A 25304-nucleotide genomic window follows, 5' to 3' on the forward strand; every position below is an offset into this window, starting at 1 on the left:
TTATGTTATTCACAATATAATCAGTGTTGTAATAAATATGATTCGTGAGGGTCATGCTTTTCGGCCACTCAAATGTAGCTTCCAATACGATGCTTGCATATTGCAAGTTAGAGCTTTTGCAAGCCATAATCAAACGTGTGTGTTTGGCAGCAACATATATTTGAATGGGCTCTCTTGGAATCTGTCAAATGTCCGTCCCCTTGACCCCCCCCCCCCCCCCCCCCCCCCTCTCTCTCTCTCTCTCTCTCTCTCTCTCTCTCTCTCTCTCTCTCTCTCTCTCTCTCTCTCTCTCTCTCTCTCTCTCTCTCTCTCACTCTCTCTAACACACACACACACACACACACACACACACACACACACACACACACACACACACACACACACACACACACACACACACACACACACACACACACACACACACACGTCCTATTACTCTGGTGACGTAGAGAGATACCAATAAAAGATGCTCTATAGTCGAAGGGGTTCACGTTCACAGAATATTGTCGAAAGTACAGAAATTTTTTTTACTAAACGTCAGCATGTAACAGATTTTGGCTCAACTGTCCAATTGGCGAACGGTCTTTTGGGCGTAAAGGTGAGCACATCGATGGATGAGCTCTGCGCATTATGATTGTACTTTGTCTTTGACAGATTTCTGTAGCAAAGAAACGGAGCGCGTCTGCAAACTAATATGCCTAATGTTATCATCGCAATGGCGTGGATCAACATTTCTAAATATAAATGTATCGATTATAAATAGGCCACTCACCTGTGCCAGCATTGCGTATGGGAATATTTTGAGGAGCAGAATATTTCATATTTCTGAAGACGCAAAAAAACATGGACAACGACATGGATGTATACTTTATTCTGACCGATTTTTCAACAATGTAAAAAAAGAAAAAAAAAAAGAAGCAAAGAAACTACCTTCCAGAAGTCCAACTGCCTTCCAACTTTTCCGACCGTTAACCAGCACGATGTTTTCGGGCCCGCCTGATCTCAACTACAGCTTCAACGTGAGCGCCGACCGGGATTTTAGTACATCAACGGGCACGGAGATGCTGTCCCCGACAGGGTTCGTCGTGCTGTCCGTTGCCCTGGGCTTCATCATGACTTTTGGCTTCGTAAATAACTTTGTTGTGCTGCTGCTGTTCTGCAAATTCAAGACACTGCGAACTCCCGTGAATATGCTTTTGTTAAACATTAGTGTCAGTGACATGCTGGTGTGCGTGTTTGGCACTACACTCAGTTTTGCGTCCAGCATCAAGGGAAGGTGGCTGCTCGGTCGCATTGGCTGCAGTTGGTATGGCTTCGTCAACTCCTGCTTTGGTGAGTAAACAGTTCTATCCACGAGGACTGCACTGCACGGCTAATCGCTTTATAACTTCTGCCCAGAGCGCTGGTATGGTTATAGGATTTTTATAGTAAAAGCCTTTTGCTTATGCATATTTCCCTTCGTTGTTTATCGTCCTAAAATTTCCTGTCTTCTTAAGGTTCTGTCTTTCATCCAGATGCATAACTTTCCTTACATATTGAGAGAGCTTTGGTTTTGACATGTGATTCGTTTCATATGGGTGTTTGAAGGATTAAGTCATCTCTTATGGATTTTAATGGAGTCGGCTACTTTTCTTGCATTATACCATGCTACCATTTTACCATGCGATCCATTATTAAACATAGCATTGTTTACAAATCATCATATTTCTTTAACTATATCAATTAGGTTCTGCATTCATAATTAATATAATTTATAGTAATATGGACCAAGCGTCCCTACAGAACATTAACTTACCTTACAGTACCAACTAGATATATTGACATATCACTACATTTTGTTTGCAAAATGACAGGTCCCAAGGTTATGGATTGCTGACTATTACTAGATCTGCATATAATGCTCCCTTATAAGAACATTTCTGTATATTATGATCAAGCTTTGTCAGTTGTTATCTACACACATTTCAGCTCTTGCCATTCATCTCCCCTATGCATCTCTAAAAGAACACACACGCAAACGCACATGCACACACAGCCACACACACACACACACACACACACACACACACACACACACACACACACACACACACACACACACACACACACACACACACACACACACACACACACACACACACACACACACTGACGTGTTCAGAAATTCTTTGTCAATGAGATTCATGAAACTTCCAATCCATCATTTGACGTTGATGTATTGTCTTTGTCTTTTTTTGTCTTAATATTACTTTCACTTTTATTAATGTTATATTTGCCAATGTTCCCTCATTAGCACAGCTTGTTTTGTTGATACGCTAATTCAGCAACCTATATGATGCTTTCTTAAAATGCATATAATTCAACCAATAAGATTGATTGTTGATTTATATGTATTTTTTTGCTTCTACCATGGCATGGCCACACTAACTAACGTTACTAACTATCTTTGAAGCATCCTAGCAAAGCAACTGTATTTTACGCATACACATACACACATTGTGACTAAAATGTGTGTGTGTGTGTGTGTGTGTGTGTGTGTGTGTGCTTGTGTGGAGTATTGTGCATACATGCGTGCATCTGTGTGAATGCGTGTGCATACCTAAAAGTAAGATGTGCTTATGTGTGCATGCATGCATGTCTGCACTCGGTTTCTGTGCTCATTTTGCAAATGCATGTCTGTGTGCACGTGCTCCCGTGTGGCCGTCAAACAAGTGTGCTGGACGTTAGCAGTGGTTCAGGAGATTCTGTTCTGCATAGCAATGGAGTAAGGTCTCAGACCAGGGCCATGGACACACCTCTGTGGAACAGCGATCTTCATTCGACTGGGCAGGTGGAGATGGCTTGACATTGCCGTTTGAGGAGAACACTGTAGAATAATGACGCTGTCTCCCAGCATTTATCTATTGCTCGCACATGGATGAGAAATAATGCCATAGACGCGTCTCCTCCCCCCCCCCTCCCTTCCTTCTGTTCATTTCCCCCTCACAGGGGTCTGTGGCACTGACATGTGTTTCAGTTTCCTCAGATAAAAACAGCCTTTGCTGTTTAGGAGATTCGTCTGCTTTGTTGATGTATTCATGTGCATTGTGTAGTGAACCAGAGTGCAATACGTGCCACGATTTACTGACAGATCACAGCTAGTCAGAAGCTTCCCCGCGCCTCTGAGGCAACATCTTATTGAGCTCCCATCCTCTTCTGGCTTTCAGCTCTTTCTGTCACACAAGAACAATTGTTATTCAGCTTTAAAATATTGTATGGAATATGGAATACATCGAATATAGAAAGTCTCATGACCAGCCACAGCTTCAGCCAATAAGAAAGACCAAGTCCAAAGAAGAGGTGATTCACCCCAGAGACTGTGCTGTTGCTGACTGAGTGTGATAGTGTTCAGTGTATGGGTTCTCAGACAGATGCCTATTTATGTCTAGAATCTCACATTGCAAACATAGAGTTCATCATGTTCTCCCATAGCCTCATTAAAATGACGGTAATGCTTAAGCTGCACAGATGCCCAATGACGCTTAGAGCGACCCGGATGGCGGAGATTATGCTTTTGTAACAGATCATATATCCCCCATTTAGTGCATGACTTGGAACATGTGATGCGTTGAACCTGTGTTAACTTACATATGACTAATAGAACTGAAACCGACAGAGTAGAAACAGGGAGTTTATTTGTGAGCGCTGAAGAACAAGAGAGCACGATAGATTGAGATGTCACATGCATGAGCATATGACGTGCTCATGCGTAAGCAACATGCCGGCTGTATATACTTTACAATGACTTTACAATGTACAGTGTCCCCTGATAGAGCAAGGGCTGAACATGGAACGCTTTGGAATGGAATATGTGTCTTGACTCTTGAGGAAGGTAAGATCAGATAGGATCGGTGGACTGGGATGGAGAAGAAAATCCATCATGCATATTGTCCGCAAGGATATTGTCCATGAGGATATTGTCCATGAGGATAAGGCATTCACAGAGAAACCCAGTCTTGTGACACTGTGTGTGTGAGTGTGTGTGTGTGTGTGTGTGTGTGTGTGTGTGTGTGTGTGTGTGTGTGTGTGTGTGTGTGTGTGTGTGTGTGTGTGTGTGTGTGTGTGTGTGTGTGTGTGTGTGTGTGTGTGTGTGTGTGTTTGTTTAATTATCAAGGTGGACAGCTTTCATTTAGGAATATAATGGGTTGGTGGAGAGCAATGAAGTGTTGGATGATTTGTGGACAGCAGTCATCAGACATATTTTAGTGGGTCGGAATTATACTGCTGTCACACAAATCACACCTCACAAGTGTGGATATGTATGAATAAAAAGAGTCTAAATTTTCCCTCTAATGGTAATTCCAGAAAAAAGAACGGATACTTTTTAGCGTGACGTACAATATTGCCAGGTGACATCGACATGCCCTAATTGGAGCCAATCAAAAGTGATTGAAAGAAATTGATATTTTGCTGCACATTCTTTCTAATTTTGTTAAACAAAACGTGCCCGTTCAAAGCTGTTCAGATGTGATTGGCCTCCAGTACTGCTACTTTCAGCATTGGCAAGAAACACTCATCCAAGCAACTCGATACTCAACACTGCACTTCGTTGGGTCCTCAGCTATACAGCCGCAGAGTGTACAGTCGATCGGACTACAGACACATAAAGAGTCCTCGTATTATAAAGAGTGTGGAAGTGTGAATGGTGAATGTCTAGTGTGGGGCCTTTGGATGGAGAGGTTTGTTATAAAAATGCTATAAAAAACGATCTAAAAATGTCCTCATGCTACTAGCTACCTGAAGCTGCATTGGCTGTTGTTGAATGAAGATGCAAGTAGAATGATTAAGCAACATGGTTCAGCCTTCAGGTGGCTGAGTGAAACGGACACAAACCAGGCAGATTGGACAGCAAAAAAGACAACTGTGTACACTGTGTGTGTGTGTGTGTGTGTGTGTGTGTGTGTGTGTGTGTGTGTGTGTGTGTGTGCGTGTGCGTGTGCGTGTGCGTGTGCGTGTGTGTGTGCGTGTGTGTGTGTGTGTGTGTGTGCTTGTGTGTGTTTGTGTGGTGCCTGTGTGTGTATGCTTAACTCATTATTGTAAACACTGCATACAATGGCAGTCTGCAGGCAACCAAATATTTGTGTATATATCATGAATTGAAAACTCAAATGTCTTGGGTTTTTCATAATTAATATCTTTCCATTCTATATTTAAATATTTTCTTTGTTTGTCTACTAATTAGCATCCATCTACGCCATTGCCTATTAATGGGGAACGTGTCATATTGCCATTTACTACTAACTATGGTGCAATTCATCTCTTTGTCGCTAAATTATTTAAGTCTTCCTCACCTTCTTTTATGTTTTTATTTTTTTTGCTGTAACCCTTAAATTCCCCATCGGGGTGATTGATTTTCCCTCAGAAACATCAGGTTGAGGTCAAAAAACAGTTTCCCTAAAAAACAACAAGAAGAAGAATCATGTGTCCCATTGTCCGACGTACAGATGACCTCACTCTAATCAAGTTGGTTTCTTGAGTTCCAACACAGTATCCAACTGCGACCCGCATTGCCATGCCTTCCAATGCATTTATTGTGCCATTCTTTCCTCGGTTGTGGCAGAAAACTATGGAGACTATTGCCATAGGAACAGTAATCCCCCTCCATGGCCCATTCCCTGCTCGGAAAATGCATGTAATTGTTTTTTTAGTTTGGAAAATACGATTGATAAACCAGTTCAGGGGTCAAGTGGATCTGCAGACTATATGGTATTTTAGGTGATGTGATGGAAAAATCGATATGCTGTTCAGTTTGAATCATTTAAGGTTTTTCCTGAGGTTTTGTTACAGCCACCCCAGCTGTAAAATAAGAGTTATCTAGTTCCCAATTGTTGTCCTCCTGTCCTTGCGTGAACCGGTCACGACAAAGCAGTGACCCCTTTATGTATATATCTGTTTGGTGAGAAAACAGGAATCTCTGGCCTTTGTGTAAAATATCTCCCACCTGTGATGTGAGGACAAATTGCCTCACAGAAGAGGAGGACAACTGTGCCCCCCTTCCCTAAGGATCACAGTCTACTGGGGAGGAGGTGAAACTGTGGTAAAAGGCTCTGTGAGACTGTATTCTTGGCTCAATCTGCTAAAGAGGCGACTGCTGTATGCATACATTAAATTGGTCAATTTTCTGCGACTATTGTGTGCTTTATAACGAGAACATAATGAGAAAACTCGTTATTTTTGCCATTCTATTCTTTATAAGACCAAAAAAAGTCATCCTTGGATATTATTGATTGAAATGTTCACAACATCACAAAATCGTTTTAACTGTGGATAACGTAATGTTTCAATGTGAAAAGAAAAAACCTTTTTATGAAATGTGTGTCACACTCATTATATTTATTTTCTGTTCAATGTGTATCTAACAAAGGAAGCACCCCGGATAGGTCAACTGAAAGGTGTTCTGAATGAATATCGCATGTGGCTGAATGTAAATTGACGTCAAGAGATAGTGTGATACTGTATGCATTAGCAAGGGAAGCAAAGGGATACAGAATGTGGGCTTGTCACAAAATATATCAATGAGAAAGAAAGGTAAAGCAGCCCTTGGGCTGAGTGTATGGGCAGGTACTTTTGAATAGATGGCCATGTCAAGGTCTTTGCAATACGAAAAAATATTTCATTCTTAGTATCATATTTTACACACATAGCATTTATCACTTAAGACGGTGTGAGGCATTTAGTACCCCTTAAACATATTTTTAATCATTGTTGTTAAAATGGTAGTTAACTTTTCTTGTAAAAGGGCTATATTATGCTTAATTAATAACTTAATAAGTTATTCATATTTATTATGAAACCTAATCTAGTGATCTTATCTGTTATTGACAAATTTGATCAGGGCTTCTGACTGGGAGGTTCATCACCAGGTATGATTTCTCAAAGGTTTCCAACAAAAGTTTTGTTCCAAAACAAAATCAATTTCATAAATGTAAATCATGCCTGAGAACAACACACACACACACACACACACACACACACACACACACACACACACACACACACACACACACACACACACACACACACACACACACACACACACACACACACACACACACCCTTTATATAAGTGTCATGTGAGGCTCAATGTAATTATCGAAGACTGCAAGTTGTTGCAGATGGCAGAAAATGCAACTCACAGATACTAACTACTTCCACACACAATTACAATAGGTGACTGATGCACACGTAGTTAACTGAACATAATGAACGGTATCACAGGAGAATAGCCAAAATAATGAGCATAATAATGAATATTTATGCGCATTATTAGGCCTTGTTTTTCCTGTCTTTGCTTATCTCCCTCCCTCCTCTCTCTCTCTCTCTCTCTCTCTCTCTCTCTCTCTCTCTCTCTCTCTCTGTATTTCTCACTCTATTTCCCTATCTCCCTCTTTCACCACCTCTCCCTCCTGCTTTCTCTCTCTCTCTCTCTCTCGCTCTCTCTCTCTCTCTCTCTCCTTCACTCTCTTATTCCATCTCTCCTTCTGACTCTCTCCCTCCCTCTGTCTGTCTGTCTGTCTGTCTGTCTGTCTGTCTCTCTCTCTCTCTCTCTCCCTCTCTCTCTCTCTCTCTCTCTCTCTCTCTCTCTCTCTCTCTCTCTGTCTCTCTGTCTCTCTCTGTCTCTCTCTCTCTCTCTCCCTCTCTCTCTGTCTCTCTCTCTCTCTCTCTCTCTCTCTCTCTCTCTCTCTCTCTCTCTCTCTCTCTCTGTCTCTCTCTGTCTCTCTCTGTCTCTCTCTCTCTCTCCCTCTCTCTCTCTCTCTCTCTCTCTCTCTCTCTCTCTCTCTCTCTCTCTCTCTCTCTCTCTCTCCCTCTCTCTCTGTCTCTCTCTTTCCCTTTTCCCCTCTCCCTCCCTGCCTCTCTTTCACCATCTCTCCCACTAACCCTCTCTCTCCCTCTCCCTCCCCCCCCCCCCCCCCCCCCCCCTGTCTCCCTCTCTTTCTCGTCCGGATGCCCTCAGGCATCGTGTCGCTGATTTCCTTGGTGATCCTGTCCTACGACCGCTACAGCACGCTCACCGTGTGCAACAACAACCGTTGGCCCGACTACCGCAAGCCCCTGGTGGCGGTGTGCTGTTCCTGGGTCTACTCCCTCATCTGGACGGTGCCCCCCCTGCTCGGCTGGAGCAGCTACGACGTAGAGGGCGCCGGGACCAGCTGCTCCGTGTCCTGGAAGGTCCGGACGGCCCAGTCCCACTCCTACATCATCTGCCTCTTCATCTTCTGCCTGGGCCTGCCTATGCTGCTTATGGTCTACTGCTACGGCCGGCTGCTCTGGGCTGTCAAACAGGTAGGTAGCCTACACAATGTATACTGTGTATATGTATAGACATAGGATTGGTCGCTTTTTAGGTTTCTGAGGTATGGACTCCTTTATAGTTCATTATGCGGCGAGCGATATTTGCATGTAAAAATACATTGCAGTGAACTTTCTTAGGAACTTTCATTCCGCAGACAGGTTTGTGCAGACTTGCAAGTGAGTTTGACGTCAACTCCAGGATAGCTTGAGGCATTAAAAATACAGATTGAAGGGTGACGGGGTGTGAGGTACTATGCAGACCGTCTCATGAACAGAGTCTGGGTTCTGCTTGAGGACCAGGTGGGTGGAAGCCTCCAGCCTGGTGACTGATGCTCTGTGTGTGGGTGCCAATCCGGATGTCCTATTCTCAACACCACAGCTTTAAGGATCTGAACTGGGCTGAAGGTGTGTGGTGGCCTTCATCTAGAGCAGGGGTCACCAACACGGTGCCCGTGGGCACCAGGGCTCCCGCAAGGACCATATGAGGGGAACCGCAGGCCTGTTCTGAGAATAGCACAGCTCATTCTTGAACAACTCTTTCGCAACTTTTTTAAGTCATTGTTGATAATTATTGTGAGAAATCATTAACATGATCAGTGTCTTCACATAGATGAGTATCATTAATCAATATTAATAATATATAACTAAAGGCAAACTGAGCAAATTCATTGGTTATTTCAGAAGAGTGTATCAAACTGGGTGCCCTTCGTATGACTCAGTACCCATGAAGTAGCTCTCAGGTTCAAAAAGGTTGGTGACCCCTGATCTAGAGAGCCAGCCTGGTTTGACAACTGAGCAAGGGTCTCCTGGGGGAACAGAAAGGTTATGGAGAGTTTATAAACCCCTTTGTAGTCCCTGGATATATTCTGTGAAATGTAGCAGGGGGCCAAGCACTGACCTCTACAGCACCCCGGGCTTCCCCTGGGCTGATCTGAACTGGATCACGGTCATAGAGGCAGGAGGACCCGAAGATAAACAGGGTGGAAGGCCACTGTGCAGGATTTGAACTAATGACCTAAAGCAGGAAGAAGGCTAACCCCGGCCGACACACAAACCAATGACTGTAGTCGACTGGACTTTCAGTTACAAGGGTTCAGCAACGAGAGAGATTGGAGCTTTCAGTTACATGCGTTCAGAAACAAGAGAGATGTGGGCTTTCAGTTGCGTGGTTTCATTTTGCGAGCGGTGAGAAAGAGGAAGGGACTTCTGATAGAAGGACACCCGTGTCCGTTACATTCGGATATTACCGTGTCAAGTTTTTCATTTGTGTTCGAGAACCAGCTCACTTACCGGTCAAGCGCTTACTTGCAGCGATCAACGACACATTTGGAGACACAAATCTGCAATCTTGTCACATTCAATTTGAAACGAGACTGGCTGGGTCTTCTCTAGTCAGAAGATAATCGTTTGTTAGAAAACGTTAAACAAACGGACAAAAACGGGACGGGAACCTGGTCTCTGAGGTTATGTTCTGCTCAAATGCGTTGAGGACATTGCGCGGGGGGGGGAGAGAGACAATCCCTCCAAGGTGGCTGCTTCTGTGATTTTATCTGGATGTGGTACAGAGAATTGGCTTCTTATGATTACCTACCAGCCTCACCTTGAAGAAGGTGCTGTAGCTGTAGCCCTTAGCAGTCAGGAAGGGAGTTGATGGTGGTAGTGGGGGGGTGAGGAGGTGATGGTGGAAGTGGAGTCTGTGGGGTGGACGCATATCTGTAGTATTATTCATTTGTAGTACTTGGAAAAAGATTATGATCTGCATACTCAGTTGAAATAGGTACACTTTGCATGACCTGCACAACTATTGCAAACACACACACACACACACACACACACACACACACACACACACACACACACACACACACACACACACACACACACACACACACTACACATACACACATACATACACTCACACGTACTGGGCCATACCACCTAGGTCCTGTGCTGAATGGGTATATTCTTCTGTTTTGGTAATGGACCACTGGCAGCAATAAGCTGCCTTTACTAAATGTCCTTCACACATGATTAGCTTTGTGTTGGTTTCACTGCTCCCGTTGGTTTCCCAGACGTGGGTCCACAGTGCTGATGCTCTGCACACAAACCAAAACCTTAAGAAGAAAAACAAGTCTATGACTCAGACAAAGCTCTGTTAGAGCTGCCTGTTTAAATAACATTGCAACCGTTAAGCAATGGGGAGACCATGGAAAGGCTGTCGCTCACGATAAGTTGGATGAGGCTCTAGTAAATAGAAAGATCCCCTAGCATACAAGTATTTGCAACCAATACATGTCAATATGAGAGCTGGTCTTGTATGGAGGGTTGAAAATAAATCATTCTCTCCCATCACTCGTTTTTGATATGAGGAAAAAGAGGGACAACTCTAAGGAGTAGTACTTCCTCACCAACAGATGTGCCCATGTTATCTTTTTGGGTTCAGAAAGTTCCAGTCCAATATGACTCAAATGTACAATCAGAGCATCTTTGCCCTAACATTTAGAAGTAAGTGAGGCAAGTGAATTCACCTCGTCTCCTCTGTGACTAACACGCTTTGGGGCATCCCAATGGCCTATTCATTTAACATTTTAAGAAATTAGATCATCACCTCCCTGTCACAGCCTAACTGATAATTCATTAGTTAAGAGGCAGAGAGAAAGTGTTTGGGGGTTAAGGTTCTAGTGTTTAGTGCTTTACCCTTTTAATAACTTAATGGCTCGTGCTACAAGTGAAATCTTGGAGCTATTTTCGGTAAGTAGAGTGGGCGATATCGTCTGCCAGATGGCAACGGTTCAAATCACTAGGCAAGGGGTGCCCCTGGTCACCCAAAATGTTGCTTACCGAATCCTGTTCTGCCTCTATAGATGCCTTCCATACTTTGTAACGTAACTACAGTCACCTGGCCATGTTTCTGTGCTTGAGTTGCACTTCCAAACCAACACATGATACAGATCTGTTGGTCTAGACTCTTAATGAATAATTCCAAATGTGTCTGAATCTCAAAGTGGTGTGTGTGTGTGTGTGTGTGTGTGTGTGTGTGTGTGTGTGTTTTGTGTATGTTGTCGTCACGCAGGTGGGCAAGCACCGCAGGACGGCGGCACGCCGGAGAGAGTACCGCATCCTGTTCATGGTGCTGACCACGGTGGTGTGCTACCTGGTGTGCTGGATGCCCTACGGCGTGGTGGCCATGATGGCCACCTTCGGCCCGGACAACATCATCAGCCCGGTGGCCAGTGTGGTTCCCTCGCTGCTGGCCAAGAGCAGCACGGTGATCAACCCCCTCATTTACATCCTGATGAACAAACAGGTGGGCCGCAAGCTCAGCGCGCGCGTGTGTGTGTGTCGATGTGGGAGTAATGAATGAGGTTAGCCAGGAGGAAAGGTTTTGCGGTTCATAAAACGTCCTGTGTTTTTGTGCGTGTCTGAGTGTAATGAATGAGATTAGCTGTGAATTATAAAATGGGGTATGCCCCCGTGTGTGTGTGTGTGTGTGTGTGTGTGTGTGTGTGTGTGTGTGTGTGTGTGTGTGTGTGTGTGTGTGTGTGTGTGTGTGTGTGTGGACAAGAGAGATAAGCCAAGACAGACTGTTCTACATTTACAACATCTTTATTTGAATGGTAAAAAACAAACAAAAGAAAAGCTGATCATCATTTAAACAGTCGGTTATTTAAATATTCATTCAAGTTTAAGAAAGGGGGCTTCAGTGACGGGTCGTGGTGGCTTTCTTTTTTTCAAAGGCCGAAGAGAGTTTGAGACCAGCATTGTGTCCGGGTGCTTCTTGTCCTCTCCTCCTCCTGGAACAGTTAGCGGGGCGGGGAAGGGTTGGAACCAGCAGCACCGGCCACAGAACGTGACATGGAGACGTCATGGAGGCCCATTGAAAAGAGAGAGAGCAATACTGATCCACAAGCTTCCGAGCCCAAAAGGGCCTTGTTGGCAGGTTTAGGCACGGTGTACCTCGTTCAATAGCAAGAGGGAGATCCACATCTCACAGAGCTTTCTATTTCATGTATTTCTTTTTTTAGGGTAAATCAATTCAAAATCGAATCCGGCCGCAACAAGAAGCTCCAGCTCCTTAAGGAGTGCCCTCTTGCCTGCCATCAACGCACAGTAGCGCATTATTAAAGATTTTACATTTGGCACCATTTGGTCAAACGCATCGTATCTGCTATAGGGCACAGCATGTCTTTGAGTGCTTCCAGGGCAAAGGTAATAGCTGCAAAGGCGACCAACCTATCCACACACACATGCACTGGTAATGGCAAAACCCCTGGAAAAAAAGGATAATAATAAATCACCCACACACACCGTATAAGACTTTCAGTCCACACTCAGATTTACATGCTCTGTGCATCGGAACGTTTAAAAACAAAGATTAGAATAAAAAAAACGAAATGGATTTATGTACATTATATTTAAAATGTTATCCGTTACCTTTTTGTTCAATAAAATCAACAAATTCACAGATTTTCTTTGCACGACCAATAAGGAAAAGCTGGGGCAAAAATGGAAAAAAAGTCAACCGACTCCATATCATATTGCATTACCACAAGCTTAATGAAATAATTATTTTACACAAACACAAGCCAGAGATTTGTCATCTAAAACAATTTCAATATCTGGCCAGCTCCTTTCAACAGGGGCCTCCTGCGGAGATGGCTAAAGCATAGTCGTATTAAAACCAGTTGACACAGAACAATGCTAGGCACCATGATTGCCAACAAACAAAGACAAATCTTTTTTTTTATTCATTTTTTTTTTACAAAAGCTTAACTATTCCAGGCGGACCCGGACTAGAGTTAAAAAACAAAAACAAGGACGTACTTTTGAGCACATTTGGATCTACCACACACACACCATTATGGCACACAGTGACTCCTCTTTAGAAGAGAATGCACTTCACCAAAATTCAATCGAGGAATACGGGTGATATTTCCCGCCCACAGATGAACACCGTTCCCGTGACATTTACAAACACTTTAGGCTGGGCCGCTGCTCCGCCAATATATCTGTGCTAGCTTAAAGGCGCTCCGACCGCTCTCGCTGCGTACGCACGGCAAGACCCTGACCCGGTGACCCCGGCTGCTGTGGATATCTGTGCCATGAGTTCCACAGGTTCGCCATCTAGCTAGGGCGGGGGCTTACGCGGATCACAGAACAAAGAACAAATCAATATTGACGTGGGGGGGGGATTCAGGACATATGAGTAGGCTGTACGTACTCGGCGGAAAGGGACGGAGGCCGTGCCGTCGCGCACGACGCACGAGAGCTAAACACGTTCAGTGAGTCGCGTGTTGACGCCGACACGGTTTCAGCAGCGCTCTCACCAAGCAGATATGACAATTATGTCGGGTTTATAGTTACATTCAATGGGAAGAAGACCGTCTGGCCTTCTAATGCGGGCTGATATGCGCCGTATTGTGTGGCACAGTGCACAGCGCTGGCTTCGACAGGAGCACTAAGAATGGGTGGATACTGCATGTTTCTCCAGGGTTGTGTTCTGTAGACAAACCAGGCACTGGGTTCTCAGACCGCCTCTCCGACAAACCCGTTTGGGATCGATTCAGATGTCGCCCTTCAAGTGCTAGGAGGGACAATCCCGTCGCCAGTTGGCGTGCGTGTGCCTGGGTGTGTCGTCATGTCATGCCGATTAAAACATGGCCGTGCCTTAAAACACAGGCACAGCCATGTGTTTTCAATTCTGATTGATGAGAACAATACCAAGAAGAAAACCCTGATATTTGACTCCCAAAAAAATTGAAACCGCTTTCTGGCTTGACAGGATATTTTGGAGAAAGCTCAAAATACAAATATGAATGTCGTGTGTAAAATGTACATCCAGCCTGTTAGACAATAATACTGATGACCTATACACTCATGTATGTCTGATGTACAGCTTCTAAATGAAGCTGAGCTGAGCGTGCGCACAGGTGCGCGCGTGTGTGTGTCAGAGAGAGTGACATTCAGTGCAGACCACCGCAGTCGTAAGATGTCCACAACTCTGTAGACTAATATAAAAAAAAGTAATCACCGACATTACAGTGATATTTTTTTCTTTCTCCCTCCGATAGACCAAGTGAGGGACCACCCAAAAGATGTGTCGACCGACACAGAGTTCACAATACTCAAATCACACCCAGATACCGACAACCTAAAAACATGGACCTATTGCTACCCGCGTCAGCTCCCCTGCTAACATGGCTCAGCTGAAGCAGGAAGTCCGTTTGGAACAGTGGTGCAACCGCCTGTCGCTTCAAACACAAAAAAACACCTGACACGCCAGGTTAAGGAGACGGAGATGACGTCTTCTCCCAATGCCCCAAAGTTGATCCCACCTTTACGGGGTTATGGCTTAGTGTTCATCATGGGTCTGATCTTCTGTATATATATTTCCTTGTGTTCTAGCCCCCCGAACCCTCCATCACCGACAAACCCCTTATCTCCTGTGGCATTATTGCACTCCTCCCCCTTGTCAGCCAAAGGGGTGGGGGTGGGGGGGATGTGTGTGTGTGTGTTTGTGTGTGTGCGCGTGCGCATGTGTGTGTGTGTGTGTGTGTGTGTGGGCGTTTGTAGCACATTATTGTGGTATTGGTCGTCCTCGGACGCGGATGCGGAAGGGTTCAGCCTTCACAGTTGACGGAGCCAAGGCCCGGGAGCGTGACCCGGCCTTTCTGCTTGAGGTCGGCCTCGGGCCCCGTGTTGATGCGCTGGATCAGGCTCTTCTCGAACAGCAGTGGGTGGTAGGCGCCCAGCGTGCACGCCGCGTCGTAGTAGTGCTCGTGGTAGTGGCACAGGTCCGTCTGCCGCAAAGACGGGATGTACTCGTACACGTGGACCTGCTCGCACAACGCCATCATCAGGAGGGTTCCTGCAATTGTGGAAAAAACACGCGTAGGCAAAAGGTTATACAGATATTTAGGGGTTTGTGGGATTTGTCGCCCCACTTCAGACGAACCCCACACGTTTGAGTTTTGTTCATGTGAAGCCCTGGATGATTTGTGTGTGCGTGTCTGTGTCCGTGACGTGTTTGACTGCATCGACTGGTGGAATGACGGATGCATTGTAGCATGCGGTTTACACACGAAAACATGCTTCATCTTCATGCCCGAGCGGTCTCTCTATAGCGCCAGTGGCACAACATGTGGAGTTCACAGCAGCAGGGAGATTGTCTCAGTTGTTAATTTCTGCAGAAAAGCAGGGAGTAGTCAAGATAAAAACTCCCACGACTTGGCTTCAAGCAGCAATGAGCAGAATGTCAATCACACAACGTAAAAAAAACAAAACTTATTTTTTCAGTACGTCAAAAACAATAACAGATTGTGAGTTTTTGGAGACAACCCTGGCAGTGTCTTGGGAAGATCGCCGTTACTATGACGACGGTTCATGCCTGATAACTCACATGAACTCCACATGTCCCCCCCCGCTCAACTCTCAACGTCGTCTCCTGTGGCCTCTGGGCCGGGCCAAAACCTGCCTCTTGTAGCTCAACGTACATCGCTGTGTTTAATCATTCAGCAGCACGCCTTCTGTCTCATGCCAGTTACGTCTCTGAAGCCGTCCGTTCACATTTTGCTGTCAAACCTTCCCAAGACCAAACAACTAACCTTGAGGTTGCTTCACCCCCCCCCCCTCCCCCCATCAACTCCCAGTGTGTGTCTTTAAAATACAGCAGGAGTGTGGGGTCGCGCAGGGTTAATGGACAGCTGTCACGGTTTCTCTGTCCAACATGTGCACTGGCCTTTGAGGATACAAGCAGAGATGAAAAACGACCCTGAGCACACAGAGGCCAGGTCCATTAAGTGGACTATTTCCTACTCCGAACTGCGCTTCCTGCGGTTGAAGACTCTGCAAAGCCCTTGGGGAGGGAAGAGTTTTCTGCCTGAGGGACTTCAAAGAGATCCAAATGATTTAGCTCTCCACTGGAGAGTGATGGCGAAGGGTAATTTCAAGTTTCAACTCCCAGTCAGGCGCAACGTTCTTCTTCAAACTCTGTGGGATGGCCGTCGTCGGGTCACTAGGGTGGTCTCGCATATCGACGTCAAGCGTCGTACATTATACATGTGAAGTCATTTCGCTTCTTTCTTTTTATCACCCCCCCCGCCACAGTTCTACCGGTGCTTCCTGATCTTGTTCCACTGCAAAGGCCGGGCAGGGGCCCACAGAGGGGGGTCCTCCCTGCCGTCCAGGACCACCATCATCCAGCTCAACCGCCGGGTGTACAGCAACACCGTGGCCTGCACCGACCAGTCCACCTCGAGGAACCTCAAGGTGTGCACCAGCCTGCCCACCACGGAACGCTTCAGCCCGTCGGTGATCACCTCATGACCTGTGGGTCGCCCTCCGAGGTTCTCGGAGGGCGAGGCTCTTTACCCCGGAAGGGTGAAAGGCTGTGGCACGCAGGATCGACGCGCGGTGTGTTGAGCACCGGGCCTGAGGTGGTGCAGTGGGTGAAGGGATAGCAGTGTTCTGAGGTTTGATCTGTGGAGCTATGTTTTTGTTTATCGTGCTATGTGTTGCTTCAACACTTAACAACGCTGTTACGTTTGGGTATGAGATTAGAGGTGTAATGTACAGTAGGAAATGTACATATTTAAGGTATAACGTACCATAGATAACATATAATTGCCGATGTGGGTATCTTCTGAAGAAAAGGAGCGCAGTTGGTCAAGCCAACAATTTTACGGGAGCATGCTAACATGCTAATGCTAGCAAGGCTTATTGGCAAACATGCTAGGTTCTAAGTCCCTTGGTCACTGTGCGGCAGCCGGCAGACCTCCGCATTGAACATTCAGGATGTGCCTGCTCATAACTTATATATATTGATCATGTTGTGTGTCCAAATAAGTCTACACTGCAATTCCTTGGGCACCAAGCGACACACGCGCCAAATGGGAAGTAGATCAGATAAACAAAGATATGCGATGGACAAACATACACACACACACACACACACACCGGGGGGGGGGGGTGGGGGGGGTTTGGTTTCACGCCCAATGTGGTCAAATGTGACAACTCCCAGATGTACAAACGTACAAATTGTTTAGGTGCTCACTGGCTACTTCACTATGCTTGCCGACGTTGCGTGTATGTAGTGTGTATTGTTGGCCATGTTTACTCTGGCCATGTTATGGTCTACCGGTGAAAAATGAAACTTTGGAAATTGTGCAAAGTGTACAAGTAAACCTATTGTATTATTGTATATGTATGTGCATGGTGCCTGAAATATTCTCATCTGTCAATATGTTTGCAGTATTGTTAATAATGTTATTTATGTGAAATTGTGAGTGTATTCATTTCACCGTAGGATAACTGCAATGCCCTGTCGGGGACTATATTTCATTTATGTTAATGAACCTAATGATTAACCTAAGTTGAATTGAGCTGAATCATGAGAAAGAAAATAAATATATTTTTGGGAATCTGAATTTCCAGAGGATGCATTGTTGTAGCGTATGTAGTATCATTACGCCCACACACTTACACACATGCAGTGCAACAAAATGTAGTGGACCAACATGACCTCTCCGTGTGTGAATTCTTTGCCAAACGGGATTCGGGCTGTGGTAGTTTAGGTTCTTAAAACACTTAAAAAAAAGACGCACACTGCACAGATAAATGCCCGGTATTTATTGCCATTGTTTTGGTGTTTATCCCTCAACAACTGTAGGAGGAGATAGCTACATAAAAAAGGCATAAGAATTATACAATTAAAGCAATAAAAGACACTTAAAAACAATAGTCTGGCTTGCTTTGCAACCACACTCAATACTTAGATATATGTGCCACGGTAGGAAGGGTTTGGGCTAGTGCAGGTTTGGGCCAGGATATAGGAAGCATATCTCATTAATATGACAGAAATAAGCACCCCCTCCCCACGGAAGATAAAAAGCTGCTGTGTGAGCAAGGGTAAAATTGAACCTCCCAAATGTCCATTCACACATTCATAATGCACATTCATAATGCAGTGCACATTTGCTTAGCTCGCGATATACACTTGCTACTTCAAATTAGCTTGCCGAGGTAGTATGTATGTAGTGTGTATGGCCGGCCCTATTTTCTCTCCTTCTCAGAAGATACTAGTCTGCTGTTGAAAAATGAACATTTGAAGAATGTACAAGTGATACTGTATTGATGTATATGTATATACTGTATGTGCATGGTGAAATATTCTCACCTGTCCATATGTTTACCATATTGTTAGTTACCTTATTTATGTTACATTGTGAATGTATTCATTTATATGTATGATAACTGCAATGCCCAGTGGGGACTATGTTTCATTTATGTTAATGAACCTACTGATTACCTTAAGTTTAGTGCTCAATCGAAGCTCAATCGAAGAAACTAAGTAAATATATTTTTGGGAGTATGTATTTCCTGAGCGTGCAGCGCCACAAAATGCAGTGGACCAACATGACCGCTGAAAACTACTTTTCATAATTGACTTTTCATAAAAGGGTTCCGCACCTTTCAGTTATGGAAATGAGCAAAACAAATGAAAGCGAAGGCTTCAGCGTGTCCTCATATTGCTGGTTGGTGTGTGCATGTGTGTGCTTGCTTGTGTACGTGTGTGCACATACACATGTCTCCCCTTCTTCTCAAGTGACTGTTGATCACCGACGCTTGATGCGCCGCAATGCTGCCGTCACGCTGGACGGAACATGGGTGCCCCCCCATTCATCCACCCCGTCCCTGCCGGTCGCAGCGCGGCCCCCATCGATGCCCTCCTTCTCTTGGAACGTGTCAATAGCCTGCAGACTAATCTAGTCGCCTGGGAACCCACTTGAGCCCTGGGGATGAGGAATCCAATCACCCCCCCCCCCCACTACTACGCACTGACGGGTGTATGGACTGACGTATGCTTGGAAGTACCACCACCCCCACCCTCGATCCTAGCACGGGCATAACCCAGGGCTGTTAAGTTATTTATACAAAGTGTGCAAGCTATAAGTATATGTCATAGCTTGCAGGCAAAGGTTATTTTACATTGAACGTGATTGTTCATAGTGTGGGTTTCGCATGTCAAGAATACGATTACAAGTCATGGTCCTTAATGGGACTGTACACATATGGCGCGATTTCCGTTTGGATATTCATTAGAATCGCACCAAGGTCGATTTTTCCCGACTTATTCGCCTGCAAATATATCTGTTCCACAGATCACACGATGCGTCTCCATCCTGGTCACCATGGAAATGTGCATGTTGTAGAGTGCCTTCTTTTAGTTATGCGAATGGTTAATCTACCTCAAAAACAAACGTTTCCAATACACGGATCTATTCAAGAATGAACACCCAAATAATCTCCCTCATCCACCAACTGCCATGAACTATACTATTTCTCTGTTAGTGCAGGTGCTGATGTATGGATCCCTGTATGGATCGTAATGATCTTAACTGATTTCTTTATATATATAGTATATGATGTATGTTGATATATACCCCAGTTTGATCTTAACGTATTCATGAATTATATTTCTTAATCGTCAGCGGCCAGGCCACCTCCCCATCCTCTAGCAAGCGTCATCCCCATGGCAACAGAGACGTGAGCCAAACGAGGGAGGATGCGTAATGAAGAGCACTTGGACTGTGAAGATGGAGTCAGCAGGTAAAGAAGCTAATTCGCCCTGAGCGTGGCCGTGAGCGTCAAGTATCCGCAGGGCGACTCAACAACAAACAAGAACAACGACGGGCATTTTGTTTATGTTGATCAGTCTTAAATGCGTGCAGAGCATGTGTTTGGACTTCACAATACCAGAACACCATTCTAAGGTACTATCCGTACTCACACAGTAAGCAGTGGTACAGCGTGAATAACACAATCAACACAGCTTAAACATTGTGAACAGTTAACTGAATTTCAGTGTGTTACTATATGGCAGACTAACTGACTTGATATATTCGTTACGCGAACCTTGCTGTCTCATCGTCAGCTTGAGCTCCGTAGCTTAAATCAGTTAAACTCAAAACAGTGTTCATAATGCCAGGAGATTGTTGACACTCGATTGGTGAAATAGCATGGCTGCACCACCGACATTCACCACGTCTACAGACACAGCAGAAGCAGAAGGTAAAAACACCGGCAGGGAAAAGAAGTAGGCTCCCCGTCTACTATTAAAAAACAACAAACATGCTGAGCAGCAGGACAAGAGGAACAGGAAAGTTTCATCTTCTCGATAAGTAAACAAAGATTGTGTGTGTGTGTGTGTGTTTGCGTGTGTCTACGTGACTTGACAACAAACTGAGGTCATTTCAGCAGGCACGCAAGAGATGTGTTAACAAGAGACGAGTGCACATGTAAGTGTGTGTGCGTGCGTGTGTGTGTGTGTGTGCGTGCGTGCTTGTGTATGTGTGTGTGTGTGCATATGCGTGTCTTGCCTGCGCACGTGCATGCGTGTGTCCGCTGTGTGTGCGTGTCGGCCGTGCGTGCACATATGTGCATGCGTGTCTGCTGTGCGTGTCATGTACGTCATCAGTGTATTCACCTATGAAGCCCGACGAGGGCGGATTGGGCTGGATGCTCTCCTGCGTGTTGCCCTGGATCACATCCCACAGTCGCCACACGTAGCTGGGGTGGAGGACGTAGAAGGGCTGCTGGGGTTGCTGCCTCCGGCGCTCCACATAGGGCCCAAAGAGGTTGTAGTCAGGGCTGGCGTACCACTGAGGAGGCAGGGGGAGAGAGAGAGAGTGTCAGGGAACATCTGTCGAAGTCACCATGAAATGAGAACAGACTTCTCAGTTTTTGACCCTACTGAGGGTAATCTCCCCCAGGAAAACTCTTCACCCGGTTCACTGACGTTGAACAACGTCGAGTTTATGCTTGGTTGTTGTTTGTACATCAAAGTTAGCTTCCTGAAGAGAGTTGAATGGCTTTTGGTTGTGATCACGGCTGGTTGGAGATGAAAAGGGATCAGGCGTCACTAATGGGATGTCATGTTCCTCCTTCCCATGGTAAAGAGCCTGCGATGTGTAACCTATTTCGCAGCAGTTTGCAGGGCGGATGCGAGGTAGGCGAGCCTTTCAACCTGGCACACTCCAATAAAACCCTCTAGGATCTAAATCTTCTTCCTCCTGCGCTTCACTACATAGTAATTACCCGTTCTACTGGGAAATACAACATATAACCAAAGCCAAATTGAAAAAAAAAATTGGCCGTTTTATTTCCATGATAAATGTGCCGTTGCTGTCACAGTTTAACATGAAATGTGATTGGCAGATGATGATCGTAATCAATACAAATATGTTTTTCTTCTTCTGCCTGAACAAGTGGGGTAAAAACTCAGACACAAATTAATCGGCCGACAGGAAACGTTTACCCACAGGTAATCTATATTTAGTTGGTTGTGGGTTATGAATACTAATCAAAACAATAAGTAGAAATCCCATATTTTCCAGTAGTATCATACCTTTTGAATGCTACTTGCAGCTACTTGGCGATGTAACACAATGATGCATATATGTGTATACAAAATCTAGGTTACAGCAGAATGCTCTGACGCACATTAACAGGCATCTTGGTCGTTGTAAAGCTTGACAATAATTGTTTCAATTCAATAACAGCGAACAACCCCATGGTGAGACTGTGCCGCGTTCAAAGGGACCCAGGGACGGATGCACAGAACACTCTCAGAGGACGCATAGACGACGCCAGCCATGTCAGAACAATACATTCACACGTCAAAACAATAACAATAAAGACGACAGCTTCTGTTCTTAGATGTCAAGGGGATTGAAAAACCAATAAAACTGCATGTAATCAATCCCTCAAAATGTGCACAAGAAGACAAAAAAGATAGTGAGTTTCAGAGCAGGGGATTCTGGGTACCTATTGAGCGGAATTCATACGCACACACGATGCGGGAGCTTTGTTCTTTAGTATTCTAGTCAGGCGGCCTTCGTTCCCCTGCATAATCACACAATGCCGCCAACCCAAGAAAAAAGAAGACTCAATGTTGACAAGATGGAGAGATTGGCAATGGGGGGGGGGGGGGGGGGGGGGTTCCGCTTCCAGACGACGGATGCAAAGGCCAGAAAATGAGATGCACTTCATATGCGGGCGGCGTTTAAAGAGGAATTGGTCAGAATAAAAAGAATAACAGGATACAAAAACCGGGCCTAGGAGTCAGAATACATCCATCCCGAGACGTATATGTGAGACTTAAGAGGCACACGACCCGGTGCTGGGGGAGGGCAGAGGAGCGGGGTGAAATCACACGGGTTAGTTCAAGGGCGGCACAGCTGGAGTAAACAAATGAAACTGAGAAAACCTGTGAATAGTAAGTGAGAATGTACCGGAGAGGCAGAGGGGGAGAGGACATGTCTTGTACGTGTGCGTGTCGGGGGGGGTAGGTTGCGCTTGTCGAGAATTGCAAAGGTGCGACCCATGTAGCATCAATGCATCTGACTTTGCCACTAGGTCACACTGCAGCCGAAGATTATCCTATATATTGCATTCTTTGCATAATGCGCTGGTCTGTGTCTGTGTCTGTGTCTGTGTCTGTGTGTGTGTGTGTGACCTACCATGTGTAAGTTGATGGTGTAAGGTGCAGGGTCCCATGCCACCAGAGTTACATTCTTGTACAGAGAACTGCTTTCGAACTGATGCTTAGGATTGGCCAGGATCTAGAAAACGAGAAAATGTGACACGTTACATCTTACAGTAAATAATAAATCAATCATATATAATCAACCCTGTCCCGAGCACAACAAAATAACTTTTAAGTTGCAATTTTCTTCATTATTGATGTCTCCAAATCACAATTTGAGTTTACACCATTACACTGTTATGTGATGGCTCATCTTCCACTACTGCGGTTAAATGTTTCAAGTCAGAACTCAAAATCAGAAGACATGAGACAGGAGTAGCCATGTTTCTTTGTAATTCGTCAAGGAATTATTTTGAAACCTTCAAGCCTCCACCAGTAAGTGAGTCGATATGCTCTGAAATTGTCGGTGTCGATATGCTTTGAAATTGTTATGTGATTCTTTGTTGTTTTGTTTTGTTTAATTTGGAAACGATTTATCGTTGCAACAATTTCATGTATAGTCCAATCATATTTAAGTAATCCTTCCTGGGAGCCGTGAGGAAACTCTTAGCCAGTATGTGTGGATCAGAGTGAGGTCAAGGAGTTCCCCCGCTACACACCCAGCAATAGCCGTCTAGTGAAGGCAGATATTGTACAAAGTCAGCCATCCCTGTTAAACAAAAGGGCGCATTCCATTATCGAAAATCAATGTTGGAAACATTGACTCAAAAATTGCCTTTTGCCAGTGAGTCTGTGCAAAGCACAATGCGGAGAGACATTCTGCTCCCTTCTTCACCATTGCTTCGTTCTCAATGTCAAACCCTTGCTAGGAACTCACCTGCGAGTTAATGATGCGAATGGTGGTCTTGTTTCCCACGTCCTTCTCAAAGCCCTCCGTCGGAGCCGCGTTGAAGCGCAGCACGGCGTCGTGGCTGTCTGTGTGTTACAAAAACAACACGGCGTTGGAAAGGATTGGAAGGTGACCTCAACGTCTTGATGCCAGGCCAAGTTATCATCTCTCAATGAGTAATAAACGTACATGAAGAACTAGATCGAGAACGACTTTGTGTTTGAAGAATGCGACTGCATTTGTACGATTCTTTGGAGCACGTAATTGTTGTTTTTCATAAAAATGTAATTTTCACGGGACAAACAACAAAATTAAAGACATATGGGAAAAAAAAAAAAAAAGGGGGGGGTTGGTGCTCACCCAGAGCTCTCCGATATAATATCTTAAATATTAAGCTTCCGCAATTCTACACATTATCTCATACATACAACTGTGAGTTTGTTTTTGAGAATGGGAGCATGCTGATACAAACTTCTAAGTTAGTCCTTGATTTCTATGCAGAATCTATGAGGTAATTTATTCAAAGTATATATTATACATTACATATGCAATGGTACAAAATATCAGTAGTCAAACCTATGGTTTACAAAAGGAGGCGGGGGTGCGATCTCCTGACATCTCCTAAACACTTCTTCCACAGTGTGACTTGATTGATGCTCATCGTGATAATGATAAGAAGGAAAGAAAGAAAGGAAATGAAAACATGTCATCTCCTCCTGCCACGCAGCAGGTCGATGCGAACGCTACGTAGACACGGCGAGGAAGAGGAAGAGGAAGAACCCGAGGGAGCTGACACAAGAATGGTTGATCCGCACGTATTAGGACAACACCCATCATCACCGTCTCCCCGTCAAAGTGTTGACGCCAGGGGAATGACATTAACACATAGGATCACCGACTCCTCCACGCCTCCAACTGTATGCCCCCACATGTTGTATTGTACCCCAAATGCATGGGGTATACAAGTCCACTGGCTGGATTCTGAGAAAGTGAACGTATCCTCCACCCCCCTGGTTTGTATGTAATCGATATGATGACCAGAGTGCAAGGGGAATCGCTCTGGGGCCAGGGGATAGGAAAGCATTTGCAGTAAGTAACCATGGGAAATTCTATACAATATTCATATAGGGGAGTACTCGCATCTTTATTTGTGAGACCGAAGACCGATCCAAGATTAATGTCAATTGCATGTGCTATGAATATTGTACCTTTGCACTGTGCTCCATTAACTTATTATCATAAATACATTTACTTTTTCCTCTATTGAGTTCCATCATCGGCGGTTATGAGCAGGAAGCCAGAGAAGAAACCAGAAATCATTTAGCGATCATTAAGTCATGAAAATGTATTCAGATGTGGCTTTTTGGTGACGCATTCAGCTCATAAATCAAGACACACTGCTCTGCCCAGCATGCAAATATATGCCGCATTTGATTAATAAAAAGTATTAGTAGTTCTCTTAATATCGGTGATTCTGGTCCTGTATTACTTTGTATTGGATCAAAACTAAATTTTGCAATATCGCCCACCCCTAACAGAGAGGCAACCCTGCTTCATAAAGTCTCTCTCTCTTACTTATTGGAAAGTGAAAATGTAAAA

At 44.9% G+C, this 25304-nt stretch overlaps 2 protein-coding genes across 3 annotated transcripts in view; one reads left to right on the plus strand and one right to left on the minus strand.

Annotated features, from left to right (window-relative positions):
• Positions 1 to 980: 980 nt before the first annotated feature.
• On the plus strand, positions 981 to 12185 carry LOC130373742 (vertebrate ancient opsin-like). The gene is made up of 4 exons (XM_056580368.1): positions 981 to 1332; positions 7994 to 8322; positions 11405 to 11662; positions 12135 to 12185. Exons 1-4 carry the CDS (start codon positions 981 to 983, stop codon positions 12183 to 12185), a joined length of 990 nt encoding a protein of 329 aa, XP_056436343.1.
• st6gal2a (ST6 beta-galactosamide alpha-2,6-sialyltranferase 2a) overlaps positions 11922 to 25304 on the minus strand; it is a 35070-nt gene continuing 21687 nt past the window's right edge. Inside the window, exons 4-7 of one of the 2 annotated variants that reach the window (XM_056579492.1) lie at positions 23694 to 23791; positions 22851 to 22952; positions 20816 to 20990; positions 11922 to 15199 (exon numbers count right to left, since the gene is read on the minus strand). In XM_056579492.1, coding sequence (XP_056435467.1) covers positions 14952 to 15199; positions 20816 to 20990; positions 22851 to 22952; positions 23694 to 23791 — 623 coding nt within the window. In that variant the 3' untranslated portion in view covers positions 11922 to 14951. The remainder of the gene's footprint in view (positions 15200 to 20815; positions 20991 to 22850; positions 22953 to 23693; positions 23792 to 25304) is intronic. The other variant, XM_056579493.1, reaches the window with a different exon arrangement.

This window comes from Gadus chalcogrammus, chromosome 20, assembly GCF_026213295.1.
Source record: "Gadus chalcogrammus isolate NIFS_2021 chromosome 20, NIFS_Gcha_1.0, whole genome shotgun sequence".
NCBI classification, from domain to species: domain Eukaryota; kingdom Metazoa; phylum Chordata; class Actinopteri; order Gadiformes; family Gadidae; genus Gadus; species Gadus chalcogrammus.

Coding starts and splice junctions, on each gene's coding strand:
- LOC130373742 (XM_056580368.1), top strand. CDS start 981: ATGTTTTCGGGCCCGCCTGATCTCAACTACAGCTTCAACGTGAGCGCC. Junction 1,333..7,993: donor CTTCGTCAACTCCTGCTTTG/GTGAGTAAACAG, acceptor GGATGCCCTCAG/GCATCGTGTCGCTGATTTCC. Junction 8,323..11,404: donor TGCTCTGGGCTGTCAAACAG/GTAGGTAGCCTA, acceptor GTCGTCACGCAG/GTGGGCAAGCACCGCAGGAC.